Source organism: Gymnoscopelus microlampas, assembly GCF_963454915.1.
Source record: "Gymnoscopelus microlampas genome assembly, chromosome: 14".
Taxonomy (NCBI): Eukaryota; Metazoa; Chordata; class Actinopteri; order Myctophiformes; family Myctophidae; genus Gymnoscopelus; species Gymnoscopelus microlampas.
Genome location: NC_139951.1, coordinates 9,949,341 through 9,976,311, shown reverse-complemented (window position 1 = coordinate 9,976,311; position 26,971 = coordinate 9,949,341). Strand labels below are relative to the sequence as shown.

Below are 26,971 nucleotides of genomic sequence, written 5' to 3'. Positions count from 1 at the left end.
CCTGTGGGCCGGCGACCACGGTGGTTGCTCCGCCGAAGGCCCCTACCAGGAGGAGTCGGTGGTGCTCCCGGCGGGGGCCAGGGGTCCCCTGCGGACAGGCAGGATTGCGGAACAGTGCGTCTCCCAGGCCCATAGACGTGGACCTGTCTCCTCATAGGAGGAGCGTTGCTGTTACTATCCCGAAAGTGAACACTCACAGGCACTCGTTTGGTGCCTTTAGGTCCAGTATGGGCAGTTCCCCCCCCCCCCCCCCCCCTTCTCTTTCCTGCAAGAGAGTATCGGAGATGAGAATGGGTGTACCCCTACTATGACCCGTTTCCCCATCTGCCGTAGGGAGACTGGGGGTCCCGGCGTGGATTGTAGGGTGTACCCCCCCCTGAGCTCGTGCGGGCAGCCCTCTCCAGGGTACCGCACCGAACCCATATTAGGGCGTCGAGAGGGAGGGGAAAAAATACCTGTCTGTGTCCCACCAGGCCTGGCGCTGCGGCGTCCTTTGGTGGTCACACAGTGGTTGAGTTGGAGATCCCCATCATGGAAAAATACATTAGAGCTTTCCTCATGCTTTATCTGTCCTGCTACCCTGAGATGTCTCTTCGACTCTGGAGGCAGCAGGCTCATTTTCCCCGTGTTCTGGGCATTCATCCAAAGTACAGTTATCAACCGGTGATAACGTAGAACATTTATTTGGAAAGGCGGCAGGTGCATCATCAATACATATACATGCATGTGAGGGTCGAATGTACAAAGTCCTGGCCGTATGGCCTGATGGAGGAGCGCCTGCACTGTGTCAACTCGAAATAAACTAATCAATGAATTAGACAACTTGTGTAAAATTGCTTGAGTAAACAATTAACTTTAAAGTAATTAGAAAATTGATTTCAAAATGATTTCAATCTATCTGTCTCCCTTTTTTCCTCCCCTCTCCCATGTTTTTTAATTTCATAGATCTCATAGACTCCATCGTGTGCATAGCAAATTCACTCTGCGTTCTCTGTGAGGAGGTCCAGGGCAACAAGAAGCAGTGCCAACGTCTGGCCCAGCGTGTAAAAGGACTGGTGGAGACAGTCAAGCAAAAAGGAGCTGGTCAGAGCTCTAATGGTGTGGAGGAGGACCTCCGTGATCTCAAGGAAACACTGGGGTCTGCAAAAGATGCTGTAAAAAAATACATCTCTGAGAGTTTCCATGAGCATGTGTTTAAAGACTACAAAGACAACAGTGAGTTTAAGAGTTTGAACGGCCGTCTGAACAGTGCATTCAACAAGCTTTCCAAGCCTCTGCAGGTTGATCATCATATACTATACGAGCTGTTCAATGAAGATTCTCAACAGACAGAGGATGAAGAAGACAGGAAGGAGGATCATGAGGAGCTGAAGAGAAGTGAGGCGGGTTCTACTACTTTAACAATCCATGTGAACATATAGTAGCAAAATCTGTCTATGATGAGTTTTATGTCAGCAGATATCTTAGAACTATAATTTCACAATCTCTAGTGGGGAGTGGGGGGGTTCCAGGGGGTCTCTCCCCAGCAACATTTTTTAATACAGTTTGGCTATTCAAATTTGTATAACATTTTATACGTTGGCTATTCAAAAATAGCACATATACAAGCTCACAGCACGGCTCGAAGTTAGGCGCCGTGAGCTTGTATATCTGCTATTTTCTTTATATTTTTGAAATCTTCTCTTCTTCTCTTCTGGGGTCCCTGGCACGGCCAAATACACATACATTTGTTGTTCCTTGACATGAAAAAGTTTGAGAACCACTGCTCTAGAAAGCATTAGCTCAAGTTGGCTGGTTGTCTGAACAGGGACTATGAATTGTCTATATATATGGAGATAGCTAGTTTGGTTTTAGAGCAAATGACCCCACAATATGAATACATGTTTTATTTAGATGGTAACCCTTCTATAATCACAGTATTACACTTGAGGATGTGCTTCACTGTCATTATTGGCTTTTCACTGATGCTTAGGGCACTTGACACAAACACCTCATCACTGTTGATGGTAAGTAGTTCACCCAAGAAATGACTTATTTTCTATCAATTACACCCCATGAAGCCTTGAATTCAATTCATGGATATTGTTTTGTTTTTGTCGCATTACTGAGCCAATGATTTGATGACGGGGTCATCGGTAAGAAGGAGACTCAATAGACTCTTTGAGACTCCCCCGGTCATCAAGTTATTGGGTTAGGCTTCATGGGGTATGTGACTGATATAAAATAAATATTTCTTTTGGGTGAACTACTCCATTAAGTAAACAAATGTAGTCAGCTGTCACTTCTTGTTCAATGTGATGAGAAAAGCATATTATGCTTCAATCTATTGCATTTCAACCTATATGTCCCCCTTTCCCTTTTCTATTTTCTTCTTTTCAATCAGTCATGGATCTCATAGACCCCATCGTGCCCATAGCAAATTCACTCTACAATGTCTGTGAGGAGGTCAAGGGCAACATGAAACAGTGCCAGCGTATGGTCCAGCGTGTGAAAGGAGGGCTGGAGGAAATGGTGGAGACAATCAAGCAAAAAGGAGCTGGTCAGAATTCTGCCAATGTGGGGAAGGACCTCTGTGATCTCAAGGAAACACTGGAGTCTGCAAAAGATGTTGTCAAAAAATACATCTCTGATAGTTTCCACGAGCATGTGTTTAAAGACTACAACGACAACAGTGAGCTTAGGAGGTTGAACAGTCGTCTCAATAGCGTATTCAACAAGCTTTCCAAGGCTCTGCAGGTTGACCACGATCATATATGCAAGATGTTCAACGAAGAGTCTCAACAGGCAGAGGATGAAAAAGACAGGAAGGAGGACCATGAGGAGCTGAAGAGAAGTGAGAGGCGGGGTCTACTACTTTAACAATCCATGTGAAGATATAGTAGCAAAATCAGTCTATGAAAAAAATATGTATGTATGGGTACTTATTCAGTTTGGTAAATCATAATCTCTGAAAAAGCTAAAGCAATAGCTCAAGTTGGCTGGTTGTCTCAACAGGGGCTAGAAATTGGGATAAAGCTAGCAAAAAGATGTTTTTCTAGTTTTGTTTGAGAGCAAATTGACCCACAATGCGATTATATGACACAATATGTCATTCTGAATATGTTTTACTTACTGTAGATCAGTGGTTTTCAACCTTTTTCGCGTCAAGGACCCCCACATTGACAAATATTAGTCCAGGGACCCCCCATTTCAAAAGATATGCCAGGGACTCAACCATTTACATTTCTTGGGGGTCCCATACTACAACTGTATCACCATCATCAACTATTAATTTGGCTGGGGACCCCCTGGAACCCCCTCAAGGACCACTGGTGGTCCCCGGACCACTGGTTGAAAACCCCTGCTGTAGATGGTAACCCTTTTATAATCACAGTATTGCACTTGATTATTGGCACTTCACTGATGCTTAGGGCACTTGGCACAAACACCTCATCACTGTTGTGCCAATAATGATGGTAAAGCACACCCTTTTGTGTGATATTGCAAATACATAACTTTAAAGTCAGCTGTCACTTCTCATTCAATATAACGCGAAAAGAATGTTGTGATTCAATATATTGTATCTCAACCTCTCTGTCCCCCTTTCTGCTATCTCTCATATTTTTCAATCAGTCATGGATCTCATAGACTCCATCGTGCCCATAGCAACTTCACTCTACAATGTCTGTAAGGAGTTCAAGGGCAACATTAAACAGTGCCAGCGTCTGGTCCAGCGTGTGAAAGGACTGCAGGACCTGCTGCTGACAATCAAGCAAAAAGGAGCTGGTCAGAACCCTGCTGATGTGGAGAAGACCCTCCATGAGCTCAAGAAAACACTGGAGTCTGCAAAAGATGTTGTCAAAACATACATCTCTGATAGCTTCCACAAGCATGTGTTTAAAGACTACAAAGACAACAGTGAGTTTAGGAGTTTGAACGGCCGTCTGAACAGTGCATTCAACAAGCTTTCCAAGCCTCTGCAGGTTGACCACGATCATAAACTATACAAGATGTTCAACGAAGATTCTCAACAGGAAGAGGATGAAGCAGACAGGAAGGAGGACCATGAGGAGCTGAAGAGAAGTGAGAGGCGGGTTCTACTACTTTAACAATCCATGTGAAGATATAGTAAAAAAATCTATATATGATGAGTTTTATTTCAGCAGATATCTTAGAACTAACTACATTTTTGTGTTTTTTACGCATGGTATTTATTGAGTTTGGGAATTCACAATCTCTAGATGAGTGGGGGGTGTCCAGGGGTCCGTCCCCAGCAACATTTGTTAATACAGTTGGCTATTCGAATTTGTATAACATTTTATACGTTGGCTATTCAAAAATAGCACATATACAAGCTCACTGCACGGCTTGAAGTTAGGCGCTGTGAGCTTGTATATCTGCAATTTTTTTTACATTTTTGAAATCTTCTCTTCTTCTCTTCTGGGGTCCCTGGCACGGCCAAATACACATACATTTGGGGTTCTTTGACATGAAAAAGTTTGAGAACCACTGCTCTAGAAAGCATTAGCTGTTTGAGAGCAAATTGACCCACAATGCGATTATATGACACAATATGTCATTCTGAATATGTTTTACTTACTGTAGATGGTAACCCTTCTATAATCACAGTATTGCACTCAATTATTGGCACTTCACTGATGCTTAGGGCACTTGGCACAAACACCTCATCACTGTTTTGCCAATAATGATGGTAAAGCACACCCTTTTGTGTGTTATTGCAAATACATAACTTTAAAGTCAGCTGTCACTTCTCATTCAATATAACGCGAAAAGAATGTTGTGATTCAATATATTGTATCTCAACCTCTCTGTCCCCCTTTCTGCTATCTCTCATATTTTTCAATCAGTCATGGATCTCATAGACTCCATCGTGCCCATAGCAACTTCACTCTACAATGTCTGTAAGGAGTTCAAGGGCAACATTAAACAGTGCCAGCGTCTGGTCCAGCGTGTGAAAGGACTGCAGGACCTGCTGCTGACAATCAAGCAAAAAGGAGCTGGTCAGAACCCTGCTGATGTGGAGAAGACCCTCCATGAGCTCAAGAAAACACTGGAGTCTGCAAAAGATGTTGTCAAAACATACATCTCTGATAGCTTCCACAAGCATGTGTTTAAAGACTACAAAGACAACAGTGAGTTTAGGAGTTTGAACGGCCGTCTGAACAGCGCATTCAACAAGCTTTCCAAGCCTCTGCAGGTTGACCACGATCATAAACTATACAAGATGTTCAACAAAGATTCTCAACAGGAAGAGGATGAAGCAGACAGGAAGGAGGACCATGAGGAGCTGAAGAGAAGTGAGAGGCGGGTTCTACTACTTTAACAATCCATGTGAAGATATAGTAAAAAAAAATCTATATATGATGAGTTTTATTTCAGCAGATATCTTAGAACTAACTACATTTTTGTGTTTTTTACGCATGGTATTTATTGAGTTTGGGAATTCACAATCTCTAGATGAGTGGGGGGTGTCCAGGGGTCCCTCCCCAGCAACATTTGTTAATACAGTTGGCTATTCGAATTTGTATAACATTTTATACGTTGGCTATTCAGAAATAGCACATATACAAGCTCACTGCACGGCTCGAAGTTAGGCGCTGTGAGCTTGTATATCTGCAATTTTTTTTACATTTTTGAAATCTTTTCTTCTCTTCTGGGGTCCCTGGCACGGCCAAATACACATACATTTGGGGTTCCTTCACATGAAAAAGTTTGAGAACCACTGATCTAGAAAGCATTAGCTGTTTGAGAGCAAATTGACCCACAATGCGATTATATGACACAATATGTCATTCTGAATATGTTTTACTTACTGTAGATGGTAACCCTTCTATAATCACAGTATTGCACTCGATTATTGGCACTTCACTGATGCTTAGGGCACTTGGCACAAACACCTCATCACTGTTGTGCCAATAATGATGGTAAAGCACACCCTTTTGTGTGATATTGCAAATACATAACTTTAAAATCAGCTGTCACTTCTCATTCAATATAACGCGAAAAGAATGTTGTGATTCAATATATTGTCTCTCAACCTCTCTGTCCCCCTTTCTGCTATCTCTCATATTTTTCAATCAGTCATGGATCTCATAGACTCCATCGTGCCCATAGCAACTTCACTCTACAATGTCTGTAAGGAGTTCAAGGGCAACATTAAACAGTGCCAGCGTCTGGTCCAGCGTGTGAAAGGACTGCAGGACCTGCTGCTGACAATCAAGCAAAAAGGAGCTGGTCAGAACCCTGCTGATGTGGAGAAGACCCTCCATGAGCTCAAGAAAACAGTGGAGTCTGCAAAAGATGTTGTCAAAAAATACATCTCTGATAGTTTCCACAAGCATGTGTTTAAAGACTACAACGACAACAGTGAGTTTAGGAGTTTGAACGGCCGTCTGAACAGTGCATTCAACAAGCTTTCCAAGGCTCTGCAGGTTGATCACGATCATAAACTATACAAGATGTTCAACAAAGATTCTCAACAGGAAGAGGATGCAGCAGACAGGAAGGAGGACCACGAGGAGCTGAAGAGAAGTGAGAGGCGGGTTCTACTACTTTAACAATCCATGTGAAGATATAGTGGAAAAATCTATATATGAAAAAATATGTATGTATGGGTATTTATTCAGTTTGGTAAATCACAATCTTTAAAAATGCAAAAGCAATAGCTCAAGTTGGCTGGCTGTCTCAACAGGGACTAGAAATTGTCTCTGTCAGACCCATTTCCAGGGAAATTGAGATAAAAATAGCAAAAAGATGTTTTTTTTGTTTTGTTTTGAGAGCAAATTGCCCTACAATGTGATTTTATGACACAATGTCATTCTGAATATGTTTTACTTAGATGGTAACCTTCTATAGTCACATTACACTCGAGGGTGTGCTTTACTGTCATTATTGGCACTTCACTGATGCTTAGGGCACTTGGCCCAAACACCTCATCACTGTTGTGCCAATAATGATGGTAAAGCACACCCTTTTGTGTGATATTGCAAATAAATAACTTTAAAGTCAGCTGTCACTTCTCATTCAATATAATGAGAAAAGAATGTTGTGGTTCAATATATTGTATCTCAACCTCTCTGTCGCCCTTTCTGCTATCTCTCATATTTTTCAATCAGTCATGGATCTCATAGACTCCACCGTGCGCATAGCAACTTCCCTCTACAATGTCTGTAAGGAGGTCAAGGGCAACATTAAACAGTGCCAGCGTCTGGTCCAGCGTGTGAAAGGACTGGAGGAACTAGTGCAGACAATCAAGCAAAAAGGAGCTGGTCAGAACTCTGCCGATGTGGAGAAGGACCTCTGTGATCTCAAGGAAATACTCGAGTCTGCAAAAGATGTTGTCAAAAAATATATCTCTGATAGTTTCCACGAGCATGTGTTTAAAGACTACAACGACAACAGTGAGCTTAAGAGTTTGAACAGCAGTCTGAACAGTGCATTCAACAAGCTTTCCAAGGCTCTGCAGGTTGACCACAAGATGTTCAACGAAGATGCTCAACAGGCAGAGGATGAAGCAGACAGGAAGGAGGATCATGAGGAGCTGAAGAGAAGTGAGAGACGGGGTCTACTACTTTAACAATCCATGTGAATATATAGTAGAAAATTCTGTCTATGATGAGTTTTATTTCAGCAGATATCTTAGAATTAACAATGGCCTTTTGTGTTTTGGGTCCTGGGGGGAGTTGTATTAACTGTATGCTGTATTACGTAAATTTGTCAATACAGCATCAATCAGCTTAAGCACTTTATCCATATTTTATACGTTGAATATTCAAAAATAGCAGATATACAAGCTCACAGCACGAAGTTAGGCACTGTGAGCTTGTATATGCAATGTACTGCTATTTTTGTACATTTTTGAAAAAGTGTTTGAAAAATGTTGAATAATTTAGAATTTTCTAAAACAAATATTTTCTTCCTCTCTTCTGGGGACCCTGGCACCGCCAAATACACGTACACATTTGGGGGTCCTTGATATGAAAAGGTTTGAGAACCACTGCTCTGGAAAGCATTAGCTCAAGTTCCCCGGTCATCAAGTTATTGGCTTAGGAATGCAACAAAAACAAAAAAATCTCCATGAATTCAAGGCTTCATGGGGTGTGTAACTGATATAAAATACTTTTTTTTTTTTGGGTGAACTACTACTTTAAGTAAACAAAGTTAAAGTCAGCTGTCACTTCATGTTCAATATGAAGAGAAAAGCATGTTATGGTTCAATCTATTGCATTTCAAACTATCTGTCCCCCTTTCTCTTTTCTCAATTTTTTTTCAATCAGTCATGGATCTCATACACCTTATCGAGCCCATAGCAACTTCACTCTACATTGTCTGTGAGAAGGTCAAGGGCAACAAGAAACAGTGTCAGCGCCTGGTCCAGCGTGTGAAAGGAGGACTGGAGCAACTGGTGCAGACAATCAAGCAAAAAGGAGCTGGTCAGAACTCTGATGATGTGGAGAAGGACCTCCGTGATCTCAAGGAAACACTGGGGTCCGCAGAAGTTGTTGTTAAAAAATACATCTCTGATAGTTTCCACGAGCATGTGTTTAAAGACTACAAGGACAACAGTGAGTTTAGGAGTTTGATCGGCCGTCTGAACAGTGCATTCAACAAGGTTTCCAAGGGTCTGCAGGTTGACCACAAGATGTTCAACAAAGCTTCTCAACAGACAGAGGATGAAGCAGACAGGAAGGAGGACCATGAGGAGCTGAAGAGAAGTAAGAGGCGGGGTCTACTACTTTAACAATCCATGAGAAGATATAGTAGCAAAATCTGTCTATGATAAAAATGTATATATTTCAGCAGATTTTTTTGTTAAAATAATATTGATTAAGGTGTTTTGTGTTTCTATGGGTGGTATTTATTCAGTTTGGTAAATCACAATCTCTAAAAAAGCTAAACCAATAGCTCAAGTTGGCTCGTTGTCTCAACAGGGACTGGAAATGGTCTCTGTCAGACCCCATTTCCAGGGAAATTGAGATGCAAAAAGATGTTTTTCTTGTTTTGAATATGTTTTATTTAGATGGTAAACCTTCTATAATCACAGTATTACACTCGAGGGTGTGCTTTACTGTCATTATTGGCACTTCACTGTCAATCACTGATGCTTAGGGCACTTGGCACAAACACCTCATCACTGTTGTGCCAATAATGATGGTAAAGAACGATATTGCAAATAAATAACTTTAAAGTCACTTCTCATTCAATATAATGAAAAAATAATGTTGTGGTTCAATATATTGTATATCAACCTATCCGTTCCCCTTTTTCCCGTCTCTCATCCTTTTCAATCAGTCATGGATCTCATAGACCACATCTTGGACAAAGAAACTTCACTCTCCCCTCTCTGTAAGGATGCCGTGCGCAACAAGGATCGGCGCCAGTGTCTGGTCGAGCATGTGAAAGTGCTGAAGGAACGCTTGGGGGCGATCAAGAAAAAAGGACCTGGTCAGAAATCTGCTGATGTGGAAAAGGCCCTCTGTGATCTCAAAACCACACTGGAGTCTGATGAAGTTACTAAGTTTGTTATAACATACACCTCTGATGTCCTATGTACAGACTACGGGAATGAGTTTGACAGTTTGAACAAATGGCTCGGCATTGTATTAAATAAGCTGTCCAGTGCTCTACCGAAACCAAAATCACAAGCTGTTTGAAGAAGACCCTTGTTTGGCAGAGGATAAGGCACACAGGGAGGAAGAGGATGTGTAGCAGAATAATGAGGGGGGGAACGGCTTGAACCCCTTCAAAGACCCCAGGGGTTCCAGGGGGTCCCCAGAAAAATTAGCTAAGAGCATCAAAATCAGCTTAATCACTTTAACCATATTTTATCTTATTTTAAAATAGGCTTATTGGAGGGAGTACGGGCGGACGGACCTCAGCCACGTCACTATGACTTAGACACATGAGAGCTTGTTTATAAAGCTCTCAATGGTCCGGTGCTTTCCTACCTCTATGACTGCCTGCCTAGATATGTTCCAAACCGCCCCCTCAGGTCTTCTAGGACTGACCTGCTCAAAGTGCCTACAGACATATAGAAAACACTATGAAGAAGCATTCTGCTTCTACAGGCCGACGGCGTGGAATAAACTCCCATTACACCTGAGACAGGCAGCCTCTGTGCTCAAGACCTATTTCTTCACTCATGCTTTTAGTTAATTTAAAATATCTGTGTTGTTATTCATGTCCTCATTGTTTTGCCTGATTCACTGCCTTTTTTGCTAGTATTTTAATGTTGTTTTTTTTTGCTTTATTGTTCAAATATGTATAATTTTTCTGTAATTGTATTCTTGCTCTGTAAAGCACTTTGAGCTGCATTTTATGTTATGACAGGTGCTATACAAATAACTTGTACACCCCTAACCCCTACACATTCAATGCAAATCTATACTTTTCTTTAAGTGAGCTTCCATCACTATGATGACCACTAGCTGCACTGTGATTGGCTGACTCTATTGGCTGACTCTATCCACCATGATTGGCTAGCGAGACACATGATGAAATTAACAACCTATAAATAGGACTATGCACTTAAAAACACATTTTTTTTAAGTGAGCTTCAAAAAAAAAGTGATGACCACTGTGATGACCACACCGCCCACTTCACACTGGGTGTGATTTTTAGCGGCGCTAGCCGCTCTATACCTCTATACCTTTAGGTATAGAGCGGGTCCTGCTCTATACCTGACTTTGTCCGTGTTCACCGTCAACGCTCTAATTGGTCAGACCCGTCAACGCTCTGATTGGTCAGACCCGTCAACGCTCTGATTGGTCAGACCCGTCAACGCTCTGATTGGTCAGACCCGTCAACGCTCTGATTCGTCAGACCCGTCAACGCTCTGATTGGTCAGACCCGCCAACGCTCTGATTGGTCATACCCGTCAACGCTCTGATTGGTCAGACCCGTCAACAAAGTGATTGGTCAAGCTTCACATGACACGTGGCTAAAAACACATTATAAACACATATCGATGACAAAATGTATCAAAGGCGCCGCTACCTTCACACTGGGTGTGATTTTTTTAATATAAGAGATGTATATTGCTTTGCACTTACTGTGTTATACCGGACCACGGTCTGTCGCACCAGACCAAATATCTACCACTCGTCAAGACGCTTAGTATGCCCCGCTTAGTATGGGAGATACTGCACTTCAGTGAGCTTCATGCAGTACTACTACCATACCGACGCCAAGACTATGTAAAAAGGAAATGACATAAACATCACTTTCATCAACATCTCCCCCTGGCAGTTTTGTGGCACAGAGAAGCAATAGGAGCCGGGTGGACAAGAATAAACATATCTGTAGGAGCCATTTTGATGGTGGTATATTATTTGTTAGGTTGGCATTATTATTATTGGACACTTGGTGGCGGGCTTTAGTTTGACAGCACTGGGTGTGTATTTAAAGGGTCACAGGTGCACTGATTAGCTAGGACAGAGCCACAGAACAGAAATTCACAGCTGAAAGACACTGCAATATCATGTTCATAACAACTGCAACTACAATAAATACACCTAGCTAAAACTGGATTTTTGACTGCACATCCATCTTGTTTGTTTGTTTCTGACTGTGTCTACTGCGTAGGATCACTCCATACACCATACCTGTGAAATAATGTGCAATATTGGAACCCTGGAAGGTGGAAATTAATATAACACCATTTAAACCATTTCTTAATACTGTATGGTAGAGTATTTATATAATATAACTAGTACATCTATACAATACGTTTTAGGATCATACAATTATAGTCTCTTTATTGGCTTTATATTATACATAGAGTGAAGCCTACAGCTTTGCAGCAACTACAATAACTGTTACGAGGACATGCTGTCTTAGCCCATCTGACTTTCTGTGACCCCACACACACACACACACACTTTTTATTTACTGTATTCAGTTGGATGTAAAGAGGTTATGCAGCTTACTTGTGCCACTCTAAAAGGAAAACCTCACCCCTCCTGTGGTCGGAGTCTTAGCTGAGATGCTGGAGCTTAACAGTACTAGTAAACTACTGTACACACTGAGATCTGTGCAAAAGTCATGTAATGCTTTTGGTCAGACACCGTCTTCAAGCTACTTGTAGTGAAAATTAGAGTAAAATCCAAATAACAGAATATGTCAGAATATCAACATGCACTCAATCAGTGTCAATCACATTTGATTATCTTTGTCTATCAAGCTGTCACTGGTCTTTGACTGTTTGGCAACAAATGACAAACAAACAAAACGTCTGCCAACTATTAACAATTACTGTACATGATGACATGATCTTGTAGGCATACTACGGGTCTTCTCGGATCTACTCGGATATTACACATAATGACGGACAGACCCGAGTTCCAAGGGAATAGCACCGACTCCGACCCGGCCCGAGTGATTATGATAAAACATGGCTGGGACCCGTGCAGGTCTCGGGTCCTGTCGGGTATTTTTAGAATCGGGGGGCCTGTGAAGAGCTCTAGTAGTGAGCTCAGTGGCATGTTGGCTGCTTTGAACCCAGAGGCTCAGAAATTAGCTGGCATTCCACTACTACTGAAAGGGGTGACTTGTACCAAGATCTCTTTAACACTATGGACTGTAGAGTGAGTGCCTGTGGGAGATACAGAGCTTGTTGTGATCCTGCACCCACTAAAACATTACATATGCCATGCCTTAACTGTCATGACATCTACTTGCATGTAATTGCTTGTATATCAATATTAATGGTAAAACATGGATTACAAAATGGCACACTCAAAAAGTGGGGGGAATGTCAAAGGGTTATAGTGCTGGACCTAGTCTCGGGCTTACAGACACACAACACTGGCAGAGAGAGAGAGAGAGAGAGAGAGAGAGAGAGAGAGAGAGAGAGAGAGAGAGAGAGAGAGAGAGAGCTGGCTCAATGGTGCAAAGTTATAAGGGCCTACATTTAAACACCTGGCAAGGAATGGCAAGCAGCAGGCTGATATTCTGTGTTGTTGTTCATGTACAGTAGGCATGTCAACCACATTAGCACTGGGCTACACTGACATAATGACCAAATGGCAAACGAGACATGTAAGCAGTTATGTGGCCGTTCTCATGCATTTTTCTCCACACGTAGTTTGGGTGCACACATCCCGGGGTAAGTAAGCCTTGCCGAGCCCATAGGGTATTGGAGCCTATCCCCTGTTTCTTTAGCATGAGGCAGCTGGATTTACAAGTACACCCCCTGGACGTGCCCCTCGTATGTCGCAGAGACTTACCCCCCATTCCAACCCTTGATGCTGAGTGGCAAGCAGGGAGGCATTAATGGCCTAGCAAAAGACATAAGGTTCTTGACTGAGACTCCCTACTCAAACTCAAAACTAACCTAAAATAATTCCTGTCCTTAAAATACAAGTGAACATAGTTTAACTCCTTGAACACCGTGAGAGTAGAATCCTCTGACCCCGCCCCCACCTTTCTCTGTAAATATACCATATGATTCTACTGAGCTTTGTTTTTTGGGCGGTGTAACCGCCCCTATATGTGAGGTTTGGACATCGACATTCGCTGCACTGTGATTGGCCACCATTGTACCCCCCTAACCCTGCACCGTGATTGGCCACCATTGTACACCCCTAACCCCTACACATTCAATGCAAATCTATACTTTTCTTTAAGTGAGCTTCCATCACTGTGATGACCACTAGCTGTAATATGATTGGCTGACTTTATTGGCTGACTCTATTCAGGACTGTGGAACACATGACACATGTGCATAGCCCTATAAATAGGACTATGCACTCATTTATGTTTTTTTGGGCGGTGCAACCGCCCCTATATGTGAGGTTTGGACATCGACATTCGCTGCACTGTGATTGGCCACCATTGTACCCCCCTACACATTCAATGCAAATCACTGGCCACCATTGTACCATTGTCTAGCTGTAATATGATTGGCTGACTTTATTGGCTGACTCTATTCAGGACTGTGATTGGCTAGTGAAACACATGACACATGTGCATAGCCCTATAAATAGGACCATGCACTAAAAAAAAACACATTTATGTTATTTTTAAGTGAATCACCCATTGTGGACCAACCATTGTTTATTTATTGTTTCTTGTTAATAAATAGCCCCACACACTTCAGAAATATTACTTTTCTTTAAGTGAACTTCCATCACTGTGATGACCACTGTGACCACACCGCCCACTTCACACTGGGTGTGATTTTTGTCTCCGCCAGGCCGAAAGGCATGGCGAGAGAGTATGTTTTACCCCCTGTCCGTCCGTCCGTCCGTGTGTGTGTGTGTGTGTGTGTGTGTGTGTGTGTGTGTGTGTGTGTGTGTGTGTGTGTGTGTGTGTGTGTGTGTGTGTGTGTGTGTGTGTGTGTGTGTGTGTGTGTGTGTGTGTGTGTGTGTGTCCGTCCGTCCGTGTGTCATTCTGTCATTTTGTGTACAGCTAATCTCCCGCACCGTTGGCTTGATCGCAGCCAAACTTTGCACACACAGTCCCTGGATGCCAGAGCAGACCCTCTTTCCCACATTTTTCACATAGGCCTGTTATAGTGCCACCAGGAGGCCGCTTTGTGCAAAACATATTTTTTGACAGTACTCCTACATATGTTGCCCAAAAATCATGCAAATCGGTACACAGTATCTCTATAGTCATTAAACAAAACTAGTCTTTCAGATTTTTCATATTCCATATTGATTGGCTAAAAATGGCTTCCAAAGTTTGTAGGAGTGCTCCGTTTTGAACAAAATGCCACAAATCATGAACACAGCATGCAATTTCCATGATATTTTGCACGCACATTCCCATTAGGCCGAGGAAGAAATGCCAATTGAAAATGTTCAAATCAGCCTCATGGTGGCGCTATAACAGGCCCATTTGTGTTTTTACCTATAACTGCACCGATCTGTATAAAACTCTGTATCCCTAGAGGTCAAGGAAAAACCTTTGCCCTACATTTTTCACTTCTGCCTTTTATAGCGCCACCAGGAGGCCGACTTATGTAAAACATATTTCTTTATATTACTCCTTCCGATTTTATCCAAATTTCACGTAAATCGGTACACATGATTTATATAGTCATGTGATCAAGCCGGATCTGTTTCATTTTTCAAATTCCATCCTGATTGATCACATCTAAAGTTTGCAGTAGTGGCTTCTTTTGAACAAAATGCCGCAAATCATGAACGCAGCGTCCGATTGCGGTCAAACTTTGTACACACATTCACACTATGTTGAGGAACCAATGCCACCCTTTTAACATTGGCCTGTTATAGCGCCACCAGCAGGTCTGATTTTGCAAAACACATTTTTGGAACAAAATGCCTGAAATCATGAATGCAATGTCCGATTGAAAGGCCTAAGAAGAGGCACACTTTTCACATTGGCCTATTATAGCACCACCAGGATCGAGGCCACCATAACCTTCCTGCCCCCCCCCCCCCCGCCCCCCAAACTTTACACCAGACCTTTTGGTACCTACCAAAAAGTGACCTTTTCAAATGGCCTGGATTTGCAGAAGACTACAGTATGTCTAAAAAATGTTTCATGCAAATTGTCTCTATCACAGAGCCACCCAGAGCCACAAACCAACAGTCACTGAACATGTTTCACTGCCACACCGGGCCCCAACATGACAGCAACAGAGCTACTGTACTGTACATCTTGAACCACATCAGCACATGACACAAACAGCATCAAACACGAACAGCATACAACAAAAACATCATACAACACAAACTGTCACAATTATTACATAATCACCTGATCGCAAGTATTTCAGATAATCGCAATACTTTTTCGGATAATCATCATAATCATTTCCATGTTGAAAAATGTTCATATGTTTTCAAACATTTTCAAAAATAGTGGAAATAGCAGACTGCTATTTCCACGTATAAATATTGAGTTATGCAAGTTATTTGTCATATCTGACCCGTGCACCTTTTGTTTACGAAGACAGACACATTTTTATTAATAATGTTACAATGTTCAGCGTACGACGCAATAATACATTAATTCGGCCTAGTTCATCGCAATTATTTGAGCGACAATTAATCGTCAAGTAAAATGTCATAATCGTGACAGTCCTAAAGAGGTTCCTACTTTGAGTCGTCTTCATCAGCCGTCTTCAGGGGAAACCCCCGAGAAGGACAAGGTCTTCGGCCGTTCGACCGTGCGGATCAAGTCGGAGGAGGAATCCCCCATGCAGACAAACCCATGGATAGAGAGAGATCTCCAGATCTCGTTCTCTAGGGCAGGGCATCCTCGGATGAGCCTTCCAGCGGGCGTCTCCCGCCATCTCCATCCTCCGTACATCTGGTTGGCTTCACCAGTACTTTACGTCTCTCTGGTTAACTTCACCAGTACTTTATTAGAGGTGGATGGTCTGGGAGGGTGTTACACTGTAGGTGAGAACATCAGTCTACTGGGCATCTACGATGCAGATGTCACCTGCATCGTCATATGTATGTGTGTGGGGGTGTATGGGTGGGTGGGTGTGTGTGTGTGTGTGTGTGTGGGGTGTGTTTGTGTGTGTGTGTTTATAAAATTAAAAAAAGACTACACTAGAGTGTCATCTAGACCTCCTAGTTGTAGTAGTGAAGCCCAGTTCTTGCTCCCCTCCTCCACTGATGGTCTGCCTTCATAGTCCACGCTTATAATGAAGAGATGGGGGAGGGGGATGTGTCCCCTGCAACACCTCTGCCAGCCTTGAGAATCTGAAAGAAAGAAAGAAAGATTCAAGTAACCGAGAGACACATATACGTATACTGTATCCTGTCACAACTTACACAGCCTAGTATATGTATACTGTATCCTGTCACAACATACAGCCTAGTAGTATAAGTATAATGTATCCAGTCACAACATACAGCCTAGTATATGTATACTGTATCCTGTCACAACATACAGCCTTGTATACGTATACTATATCCTTTCATAACCGCATAACATATACAGCCTAGTATATACACTGTATCCTGTCACAGCATACACAGCCTAGTATACGTAGAGCTTATAGAACGGCTATTTTCACAATGTTTGCCTCTTTCTTACGTAATATTTGACCATTTGGCCAATTTAGTATTAAAAGTAATTAAATTGTAACTTTATACATGTGCAAATACCCTGTATACACTTATAGGGCATAGCAGTGGCGGCCATTTTGTGGTGTCACTAACTCATACATTTTTCTCATGGAGATTTCCGAAAATATTTTTTATAAATTATGTTAAGCCTGGAACCAAGCCATCCAGGATCCTGATGAATGTGTGAAGTGATTTACTAGGCCCAGTGGTGCAATAAGCACTCAAAATCTTTACTTGAGTAAAAGTACCTATACAGCAATTTTGAAATACTTTATTACAAGTACAAGTCTGGTATTCAAACTTTACTTCAGTAAAAGTAGGCTACAAAAGTATTGGCATCAAAATATACTTAAAGGTGTAGTGAAATGAAAAATATGTTTTTCACACTTTTAGAGCATATCCGTGGTCATCATATGGGCACACCTAACAATAGATGCCCAAAAGAATGAACAAAAAAAAAAAAATGTGTATTTTTATATCTAAAGTACCTAAAAAGCCAATCTTAATTACTTCCTGTAAACGAAAACGTGCTGCGTGATGACATAACGCAGCCTTCATGAATATAAATGAATCTTGATTACATGCACCTGTTTGATTCCCATAGCTGCACGTTCTTCAAACACAGCTGATTTTAATTACAGAGATACTCCGTTTTGAATCTCATTGAAGATGAGTGTATTACTCATTTTAAACTTCATCTGCACACTAAAATATGTATCTGAAAACATTATAGGTTAGAAATAAGCCAGGTAGTAGCAAACGTGCTTCACTGGCCGTCTCTCTCTCACTTGTAAACAAACACTAGCCGTGTTGCCCACGGCTGAAGTGATTGAGATCCAACGTCCCATAGCCTGAAGGGATGGGACCTTCTGATTGGTTTAGAGTCGGTTGAGCCGACGTTTTAGACTGAACCTTCAAAATAAAATGACCAGTGCGTCTTTAAAGTACCAAAAGTAAAAGTACTCATTATGCACAAAGCGTTATGATGTGACGCGTTGTGAGTTTGTAGACCGGCTATTTTCAAATAGCCTAACTATAGGCTATAGGGCTGAAGTGGTATGTTTTGTAATAATAATCCAAATCTACAAAGTAACTAGTAAGCAAAGTTTTTAAATTATTGTAGTGGAGTAAAATATTCGTCTCTGGTATGTAGGAGTAGAGGTAAAAGTATTGAACATTTAAATACTCCAGTAAAGTAAAAGCTCCTCAAAATTGTACACTTGAGTACAGTTACTTTACACCACTGTCAAGGCCTGCATAGCCTGTCTTAGCATCACAATCAAACACAGCTCAACAATACAACATATTCACTTCACATCACATCACACAACACAACAATGCTTCATCCTGACTAGTTGTTGCTTTACCAAGTAAAATAAAAGTGAAATTAAACACAGCTAAGCCACTAATTAGCTAAGCTAAGTCACCTGGAGAAACTCACCTCAGCTTGGTCAGATAGAGATAATGCACTTCTGTTTCCAATGTCTTGTTGTCACAAGCGTGTTTTAGCAGCTTTCACCACTCTGGTAAACACTGTGTGGAGTAACGTTGCATTATGAGTTGTTTATTTTGATCTTTTACTTAGAAACATTGCAGAGCTTGTAACAAACTGTGTCTGTCTGTGAGTGTGTGTGTGTGTGTGTGTGTGTGTGTGTGTGTGTGTGTGTGTGTGTGTGTGTGTGTGTATGTGTGGGCCCCCGTGGCCAGTGGTGTGAAGAAGTAACTAAATACATTTACTCTAAGTACTGTACTTAAGTAAAATGTGGAGGTATTTTCACTTACTGGAGTATTTACACATTTCAATACTTTTACTTCTACTCCACTACATCTCAGAGGAAAATATTGTACTTTTACTCCACTACAATTATTACAGCGCCACCAGGAGGCCGATTTTTGTAATACTTTTCTTTTTCATATTACTCCTACAAATTTTGTCCAAACGTCATGCTAATCGGTATCTCTGGAGTGAAGTGATTAAGATGGTTCCGTCAGATTTTTCATATTCCAGCCTGATTGGCAAATTCCGAACATTGCTGGCCCACAATAACCTACCTGACCTGGCGGAGACCTGTGCTCCGAGGAGCACTTTTTCTAGTTTTAAGTGAATCACCCATTGTGGACCAACCATTGTACACCCCGGGTGCATTTCTCCTTTCCGACATGTCGCCTTTCCGACGTTGACGAACCCTATACCTAACCCTAACCCTAACCCTAACCGCACGCGGAAGCCACTAGTCGGAGTGGTGAGATGTCGGAATGGAGAGTGAACACCGTACACCCCTAACCCCTACTGTGACCACACCGACCACTTCACACTGGGTGTGATTTTTACATTTGTATTTTTTGTTTTTTAAATTGTATTGTATACTGTATGTATTATGTATTACTGATGAATGGAGACAACTATCCTTTTAGCATAACCTTTGACTGTACTACCTGCACTATTAATAACCATGTTAATAAAGTATTCAATCAATCAATCAATCAAAACATGTGCATGAGATAGAGTTGTTGGCCATGTCCTAAACTAGTGTTTCTGAATGTTGATGACTTAGTTTTTACCTTTTGGGTCATCTGAATACTTTTGAGTTTGTATGTTTTCTCCTTAAACTGACCTAGCCAAGCCTTTGCCAACAGGGGGAGCCCTACGCCCAGAAGTCAGGGCCAGATCCTGAGTCCATGGGATGCTGAGACTGCCTCATGCCCATAGTAGGTGTTTTCAAGAAGAAAAAAAGGCTCTGGGAATTTTGAGCATAAGGGTAATAAAGTCACCACAGTTCCTTTAATTTAGGGTTGATTTTAATAATTATTTTTGTGGAATGACTATAAAGATTGATGAAAAGAATGAGACATTGGCTGATGTCATAACCCATGGCAAAGTTGATTACTATTGAAGTAAAGATGAAAGTATTGGGGAAAATGCAAAAAACGGGTGCATTTTTGGTACCAAAAATGTCTATAAATCATTTGGAAAGGCTTTGTGAGTGTATTTTTGGACTTGGTGTTGTTCACATATGTGTTCTGTGTATCTGGGAATCATTTATTGACAGCCTACACAACCTACTGAGCACTTTAAGAAAAGAAACCTAGTTTTTTACAATAGGCGAAAATGGGCAAAAAAATAAAGGCTTCATTAAATGGCCATAACTTTTTTTCGCAATGTTTCCGGCAGAGCAGGCCTCTCATTCTGTGGACCTTAATGACCAAATTAATAGAAAAACACACCAAAAAAAATGATAGCATGACATCACAGGTTCAACCCATTTTCAAGAGCTTTTGGGCCTGTGGATCCCCGACTATAGGGTCAACAGGGTTAACAGTTACATGAGCTTTGCTTTAAGTCTGACACATGTTCATCCAGCCTTACTGTACTGACCTGTAACCAGTTGTTCTAGAGCAGGAGTGGGCAACCATGTCTTTAAGATCAACCATTTCTTGAGGGGCTTTTTGGTAGATCATGGAGCAATTTGAAAACCAAAATCCATTCATAGTCCATCGTCCAATATAGTGCTCAGGTTTGCTGGTTTGAATGTGAACCCCAACAAGTCATAACAGGGGTATGTGGCCCCTGTTATAACAAATCATAACAGGGGTATGTGGCCGATTCACACGGTCATGACTTTTTTCTGTTCTGGCCCCACAGTGGTGTAATGAACTTCCCACTGATGTCAGGACGGCAGAGTCACTGCCCATCTTTCGCCGCAGGCTGAAAAAAAACCACCTCTTCAGGAAACACTACCCTTCCTCTTTGCCTGGCCTACTTGTTAACTAGTTGTACGAACACAGTTTTATTGTTGTATTTTTTTATTGGATCTTGTTTAGTCGATACTCTTATTTGTTTTAGCTCTTGCTCATTTGATTTTGCTATTTTGTCTCATCTGTTTAAGGAAAATAGGTAGCTGATATATTGCACTTTTACCTTAGCGCTAGGTATACTCTTGGTAGCTTGTTCTAGCAGAAAATGCACTTAAGACTTCTGGTGATTAGTAGTTTTTGTTCCCTACCTATGTTGAATGCACTTATTGTAAGTCGCTTTGGATAAAAGCTTCTGCTAAATGACTGTAATGTAATGTAATGGGTACAGTGTGAATTAACCCGGAAATGACCCTGGCAGCATATAAATGTATGTAGGTGTGTTACCTGTTTAGTAGGCATTTAAGCTACTACTATTTGTTGGAGAATGTTTTGTTTAATCGGCAACACCTGTGCTTAAGAAAGGGGACTTGGAAAAACAAAACTCTGTTTTTCTTTGACTATTAAATGAGAAACTAAGGAACTGAATCGTTGTATGTATATGTTGTGTACTTTACATGAAACTGGATCAAGTACTGTTGTTAGTATTTTAATTACGTATTTCCATCAGCGATGGTGAAGCAATCATCTCAAATCATGTATGAAGAAGTGGGACTTGGCACATAGTGCAGCATGTGATTGCAGCGTGTCTGAGCAGACTGCAGAATATGACCAAGCCGGCCTCTTCGACGTAAGACCAGAGACGAGCTCATGGCTGCACGACACTGAGCTGGCCATGTGACGATATGAAAGAAGAAGAAGTGAAGAAAGGGAACTTGGAAAGACACTTCCGGAATAACCCCAAACCATTTGACTGTCTGGTGAATGTAGATCTCACGACCAGTCTTGAAAAACAGCTGAGTATAGATCTCATTCCCAAAAAGGTCAGAAAGGACAGCATGAAAGTAACTTTCATGAGTAGAAATGATTGTTGAGACTGTTGGGACCCTGAGCAGAAAATTCTGACCTTCTTGAATGAATCATAAAATGTATCTCTATACAGTATGTGTGGTCTTTTTGGTCATGCTCTCATTGGCCCATTTTTCTATGGAACATGTGAGTTGAGGGAAGGACAGTTTTGGTTTATTTTATTGCATGTTAAGACACTGACCACAAAATGTGACAAGGCCCCATACAGCTCAAGTGTCACAGAAAAGAACCACAACATGAAAACATTCCACTCAGCTAACCAACCACATTTTGTTTATCCTTTAGTCTATCTGCTTAACATATTTGACATCAGTGTCAAAGAGCTTTGTCACTGTCAACTTCATTCCACCATCATGGCAAAGCTGGATCTGATTTTAGCTCTTCTAGGTAACCCATTAAGTATTTTTATTGTGTTTTGATATCAATTATTATCATTATTATAAAGTAAAATATTATCATTCTTGGTTGTTTTGTTTTTTTTGTATTATTTTGAATGGGTTGCATCTTCTTTTACAGTGTTAAACTTTGTGGAACTTAATGATGCAGTTTATTTAATTTCTTATTGTTTTTATGTTCCAGGTGTCATTTACATCAGTCAGGATGGGATTTTTGGATTAGAAGTGGAGTTGACAGTCAGACCAGGAGACAACATCACTCTCTACTGTGATTGCAGAAAATCACCTGGAGTTGACATAGTGTGGTTCAGGAACTGCTCTCATAAAAACCAACCTACTCTTGAAATTAATGAACAAAATTCCATTTCTAATCTAAAGTATAACAAATCCACTGAACCCTATGATCTGCTGATAGAAAATGTTGCTGATTCTGACCTTGGTCTCTACTTCTGTGGAACCAAGGAGCATTTGTTAGTGGAGGAAAAGGTTACACCATTCTACAAATATGGCAACATCACCACAAGGATTTCATTCAGTAAGTACTGTAATGTGCTACGTTTACTTATATTTATTCATTACTATTTACAATCGTGAGCTCCGGTGCAGAAGTGTAAATTCGGGTGTAAGCACAGGTGGGTATTTCGGCTATTAAAGCATTGTTGCTGCCTGTCGCACCTCCGACGGTGCTGCAGTTGTTCTCAATCTGTCGATCGGGACCCCCAGGGTGGGTCCGCACATGATTTGTGCGGGGTCCCCAGATGACAGTACGGTGACAATTTAAGGACTTTTAAGACCTTTTTAATACCTCAATAAAAGAAAGAAGAAAAAAGATTCATTATTGAATCAAAAGTAGTCAACAAAGTATATTATAAAAACTGGTGAAACTTTGGCCAAATTGTCAAATAATATAAGAGGCAAAAACAATTAAAATAGCCGATCTACAAGCTCACAACGCCTCACATTGCGAGGAGTTGTGAGCTTGTAGATCGGCTATTTTCACAATATTTCTCTGTGGAGGCGAGTCAAACTAAATTGAATGCCTCAACTCTTACAATTCCAAGTGCTTGTCAAGGTGGGGGGTCCCCAGTTCAAATATGATTATTGTTGGGGCTCGCTGCCTAAAAAGGTTGAGAACCACTGGCTTGGAGGATCCTTGTGTGTCCCCACACTCTGTCCCATTTGTTATTGTGCTTGTGTGTACTGTATGTGGAATGAGTCCCAGAAAGAACTGATAAAATAATTAATGTGTGGTTGCAGACAAGACAACACAGTGTTTATATTTTTAAACTCATATTGACATGGGGTAATTATTACAATACTAAACCTGGTATGAGACATTACCACCTATATCCTGAGGTGGTATCCAAAAGAGTAGGGACCCGAAAAGTCCGAAGGCGTCCGAAGCCGTAGCAGAGACTATGTTTTGTTTTGCACCGTCCGTCTGTGAGCAGCTAATCTCCGGCAGATTTAATCCAAATTTCATGCAAATCTGTACACATGATCTCTATAGTCATGTGATCAAGACGGATCTGTTTGATTTTTAATATTCCATCCTGATTGACCAAGATTGACATCTAAAGTTTGCAGGAGTGGCCCGTTTTGAACACAATGTCTCAAATCATGAACGCAGCGTCCGATTGCGGTAAGACATTGCACGCACATTCGCACTACGTTGAGGAACAAATGCCACCCTTTTAACATTGCCCTATTATAGCGCCACCAGGAGGCCATTTTTTGGCAAAATGTTTTTATATTACTCCTATACAGATTTTGTCCAAACATCACGCAAATCGGTACACATTATTTCTATAGTCATGTGATCAAGACAGATCTGTCCGATTCATCATATTCCATCAGCATTGCTGGCCCACAATAACCTACCTGACCTGGCTGAGACCTGTGCTCCGAGGAGCGGGACCCCCGCGACAACATTGTTAACCACATTAATAGAACCAGTGGACTAGACTGTGGTAGAAGTACTGTACCATGTGTCATTATCCATCCCTTATGAACAGATCATGCTCTTAATGACCTTGGTGACCGTGCCTGCAACTGTGACTGCTGTGACATCAGTGTGAGCAGCAACAGCAGTGACAGCAGTGACAGTGACTGTGGTATGAGCTGGCTCCTGTTGGTTCTCTCCAGAGCGATGAATCTTCTCCTGCTGCCCTGTGCCTACTATATAGGAACCATCTGGGGTAGGTCAAGATCAGAGGTGGAAAGTAACATCAACAGCAAGAATATTTACTCAAGTACTGTACTTAAGATACATTTTGAGGTTATTTTACTTTACTTGATTCTTCAACACCTTACCTGACTACAAATATTTGAAAACTTAAGTTACTATTAACTTGGTAGATTCTTATTATTAATACAAAACCCCAATTCTATATAACAGGATGTATATGTCAGTCTAATATATTTAGCTGTTCTCTCATTTGTCTTCATGTTGTAACCAGGGTACAACCGTAGCAAGAGAGAAGAACTTCAGAAGAGAACCAACTGAACCAGGAACAAATGATTTGAAACATCACAACTGTGATGAAACTGACATTTGAGTATGGTTTCAAATTATTCCTGCTGTATAACTTGTAATCTAAGTTAATGGATACAGAATAGAATATTTTAGGAGTCATGGATGGGTGTTGTTGGGTTATTTGTTCTTTCCTCTCTTTTTGAATTTATTCACCTTAATTTCAAAATAAGGAGAATAGGACCCCCTCGAAAACAAGATGCTGCATCTCAAGTATCCTCTAGTTTAAAAAAATATCAAAAAATTACCTTTTATGTTTGTAATTGCTTGCAACAGCTTTGCACATAATACTATTATTAATAGTAGATTTTGAACAGAGTAGCCTCTCCTGACAGTGGAATGATTAAGCCACAGCTACAATATACATGTAAGTCTTATTTGTTCCTCACTGAAGTCACCCTGATGAAAACTGTGTGCCACAATGTGTAGGTGCATTTTTGACTTTCTTGTTAGCTAATGCAATAATGCAATAAAGGCTTTTTAATTGGTTGCTTTATGTTTTCTGCGACAGTAGGCTAAGCGTTGTTGTTTTGTGTCTTCAAGGCGCAAAAAAATCTCTGTCTTTATAAACTCTGCCCCTCTGTCATCAACGAAGTACATTTAATTGAGTACAGTACTTACATTCTTTGAGTATTTGTACTTTATTTGTATTTTTGGATACTTATTACTTTCACTTCACTACAATTGAATTCAAAGACAAATATTGTACTTTTGACATTTCTAGGAAGGGAAAAGTACGAATAACCACACAACCACTTAAGGGGAAAATGTTATTGAATTGGACAGGTATGTACAGTATGGTTTGGGTTAAATAGGAAGACGCACACTAAAGCATGTAGACTAGCATCTGGTGGAGTGGGGATGTTAGTCAGATCGAGTTTATTTCAAGATTACCAGATTGAAATGATTGAAAAAGGGATTATAGATTTATTTTTTCAACAGAAATTATCATATAGTTGTCTCTGCCAGGCCATATGGCATTTTCACACGGGCAACCTGTTGCCTGTTAGCCTGGTAAACCCAAATGGAAATGAGATTTCCGGAGGGAGGGTTTACCAGGCTAGTTGCCTGTGTGAAAGTGAATGATTATAGATTAGATTAGAATGGTTTCCTACGCCCTCTGGTGTTAAACAAGGGGCTGTTTTGTCACCAACTTTATTTGCTGTTTTTATTAATGATTTAGCCAGAGAGATAAAACACAGGTAATGCATTTTAGAAATCCAGGGACAGAAAGAAGTCGTTTCAAGTTTAGTGTGGGTGACAAACAACTACAGTTACAGATAAGTACAAGTACCTTGGTTTGTTTCTAGATGAAAATATGTATTTTTTTCACGGTGTATCTGCCCTGGCAGATTCTGCCGGCAGGGCATTGGGAGGCCTTATACTGTAGGCAAAACCAAAACGTTGAGGGACATGGGCTATTTTATGTACTCTAAATTGTATCAAACATGTGTATGTCCTATTTTATTATTATATATTATTTACATTTCGGGGGTTTGGTGGTACAAAAGGTTTCAGTTAAGTGAACGTGTCCAGAATCGGGCAATTCGATTATTTTTGGGACTACACAAGTATGCACCAATCCCAGCATTTAATGGAGATATGGGGTGGGGCTCCTGAGAAATTAGATGGAAGGCCAGCATGGTGAGTCTCTGGAACAGGTTGCTGGGTCTGCCACCCAACAGGGTGGCTAGTCACATTTTTTATTGGGATCTGTCTGGTGAAGGGGAATGGGTCTCTGAAATCTTTGATGTATTGAGGGAATGTGGTCTGGAAGAACATCATTTCCAAAGAACAACTGTGAATGTGGAGGAGTTTAAAAACAGAATCCGTGCAACATGCATACAAACTTGGTCAGAAGAAATTTGGCAAAAGCCAAAATGAAGAACATATTGTCTTGAAAATTTGGTTTTGTATAATTTGGCTAAAAGTTGGAGGTCACTTTGTGTGCAGATAAGATGTGGCATTCTGCCATTACATATCGAAACAGGAAGATATAGGGGCGTAGCTGAGGAGGATTATGTGAATACTGTGATTTCAATGAGGTGGAGAATTAATTCCATTTTATTTTATTTTGTCCTTTGTATAATGACCTGAGAGATATATTGTTCAAAAAAGTCCACACCCCTGATCTAAACCTGATAGATTATGAGAATGGTGCTTTAATTGAATTTATATTTTTGCATCTTCTGAATATCTTTATAAAGCGTGGGATAGGAGGAGAAGGGTGACTTATAATAGATACATTTTCATTAACTTTTATGTATTC

At 41.0% G+C, this 26,971-nt stretch overlaps 2 protein-coding genes across 2 annotated transcripts; both read left to right on the top strand.

Moving 5' to 3' along the window:
- Positions 1-307: 307 nt before the first annotated feature.
- LOC311059538 (uncharacterized protein) lies at positions 308-11,433 on the top strand (the record flags this gene model as incomplete). The annotated part of the gene is made up of 9 exons (XM_084077550.1): positions 308-359; positions 946-1,377; positions 2,384-2,833; positions 3,613-4,062; positions 4,848-5,297; positions 6,082-6,531; positions 7,116-7,550; positions 8,277-8,714; positions 9,292-11,433. 9 exons carry the CDS (start codon positions 308-310, stop codon positions 9,651-9,653), a joined length of 3,519 nt encoding a protein of 1,172 aa, XP_083933676.1. The 3' UTR covers positions 9,654-11,433.
- Positions 11,434-22,118: 10,685 nt separating this feature from the next.
- Positions 22,119-24,732, top strand: LOC311060552 (uncharacterized protein). The gene is made up of 4 exons (XM_084078786.1): positions 22,119-22,161; positions 22,354-22,704; positions 24,185-24,367; positions 24,629-24,732. Exons 1-4 carry the CDS (start codon positions 22,128-22,130, stop codon positions 24,673-24,675), a joined length of 615 nt encoding a protein of 204 aa, XP_083934912.1. The 5' UTR covers positions 22,119-22,127; the 3' UTR covers positions 24,676-24,732.
- The last annotated feature ends 2,239 nt before the right edge of the window (positions 24,733-26,971 follow it).

Bases quoted from the DNA above. Each gene is read 5' to 3' on its own strand.
- LOC311060552 (XM_084078786.1), top strand. From the start codon at position 22,128: ATGGCAAAGCTGGATCTGATTTTAGCTCTTCTAG. The intron at 22,162-22,353 runs GTAACCCATTAA...TTTATGTTCCAG, and splicing joins TCTGATTTTAGCTCTTCTAG to GTGTCATTTACATCAGTCAG. The intron at 24,368-24,628 runs GTAGGTCAAGAT...TGTTGTAACCAG, and splicing joins CTATATAGGAACCATCTGGG to GGTACAACCGTAGCAAGAGA.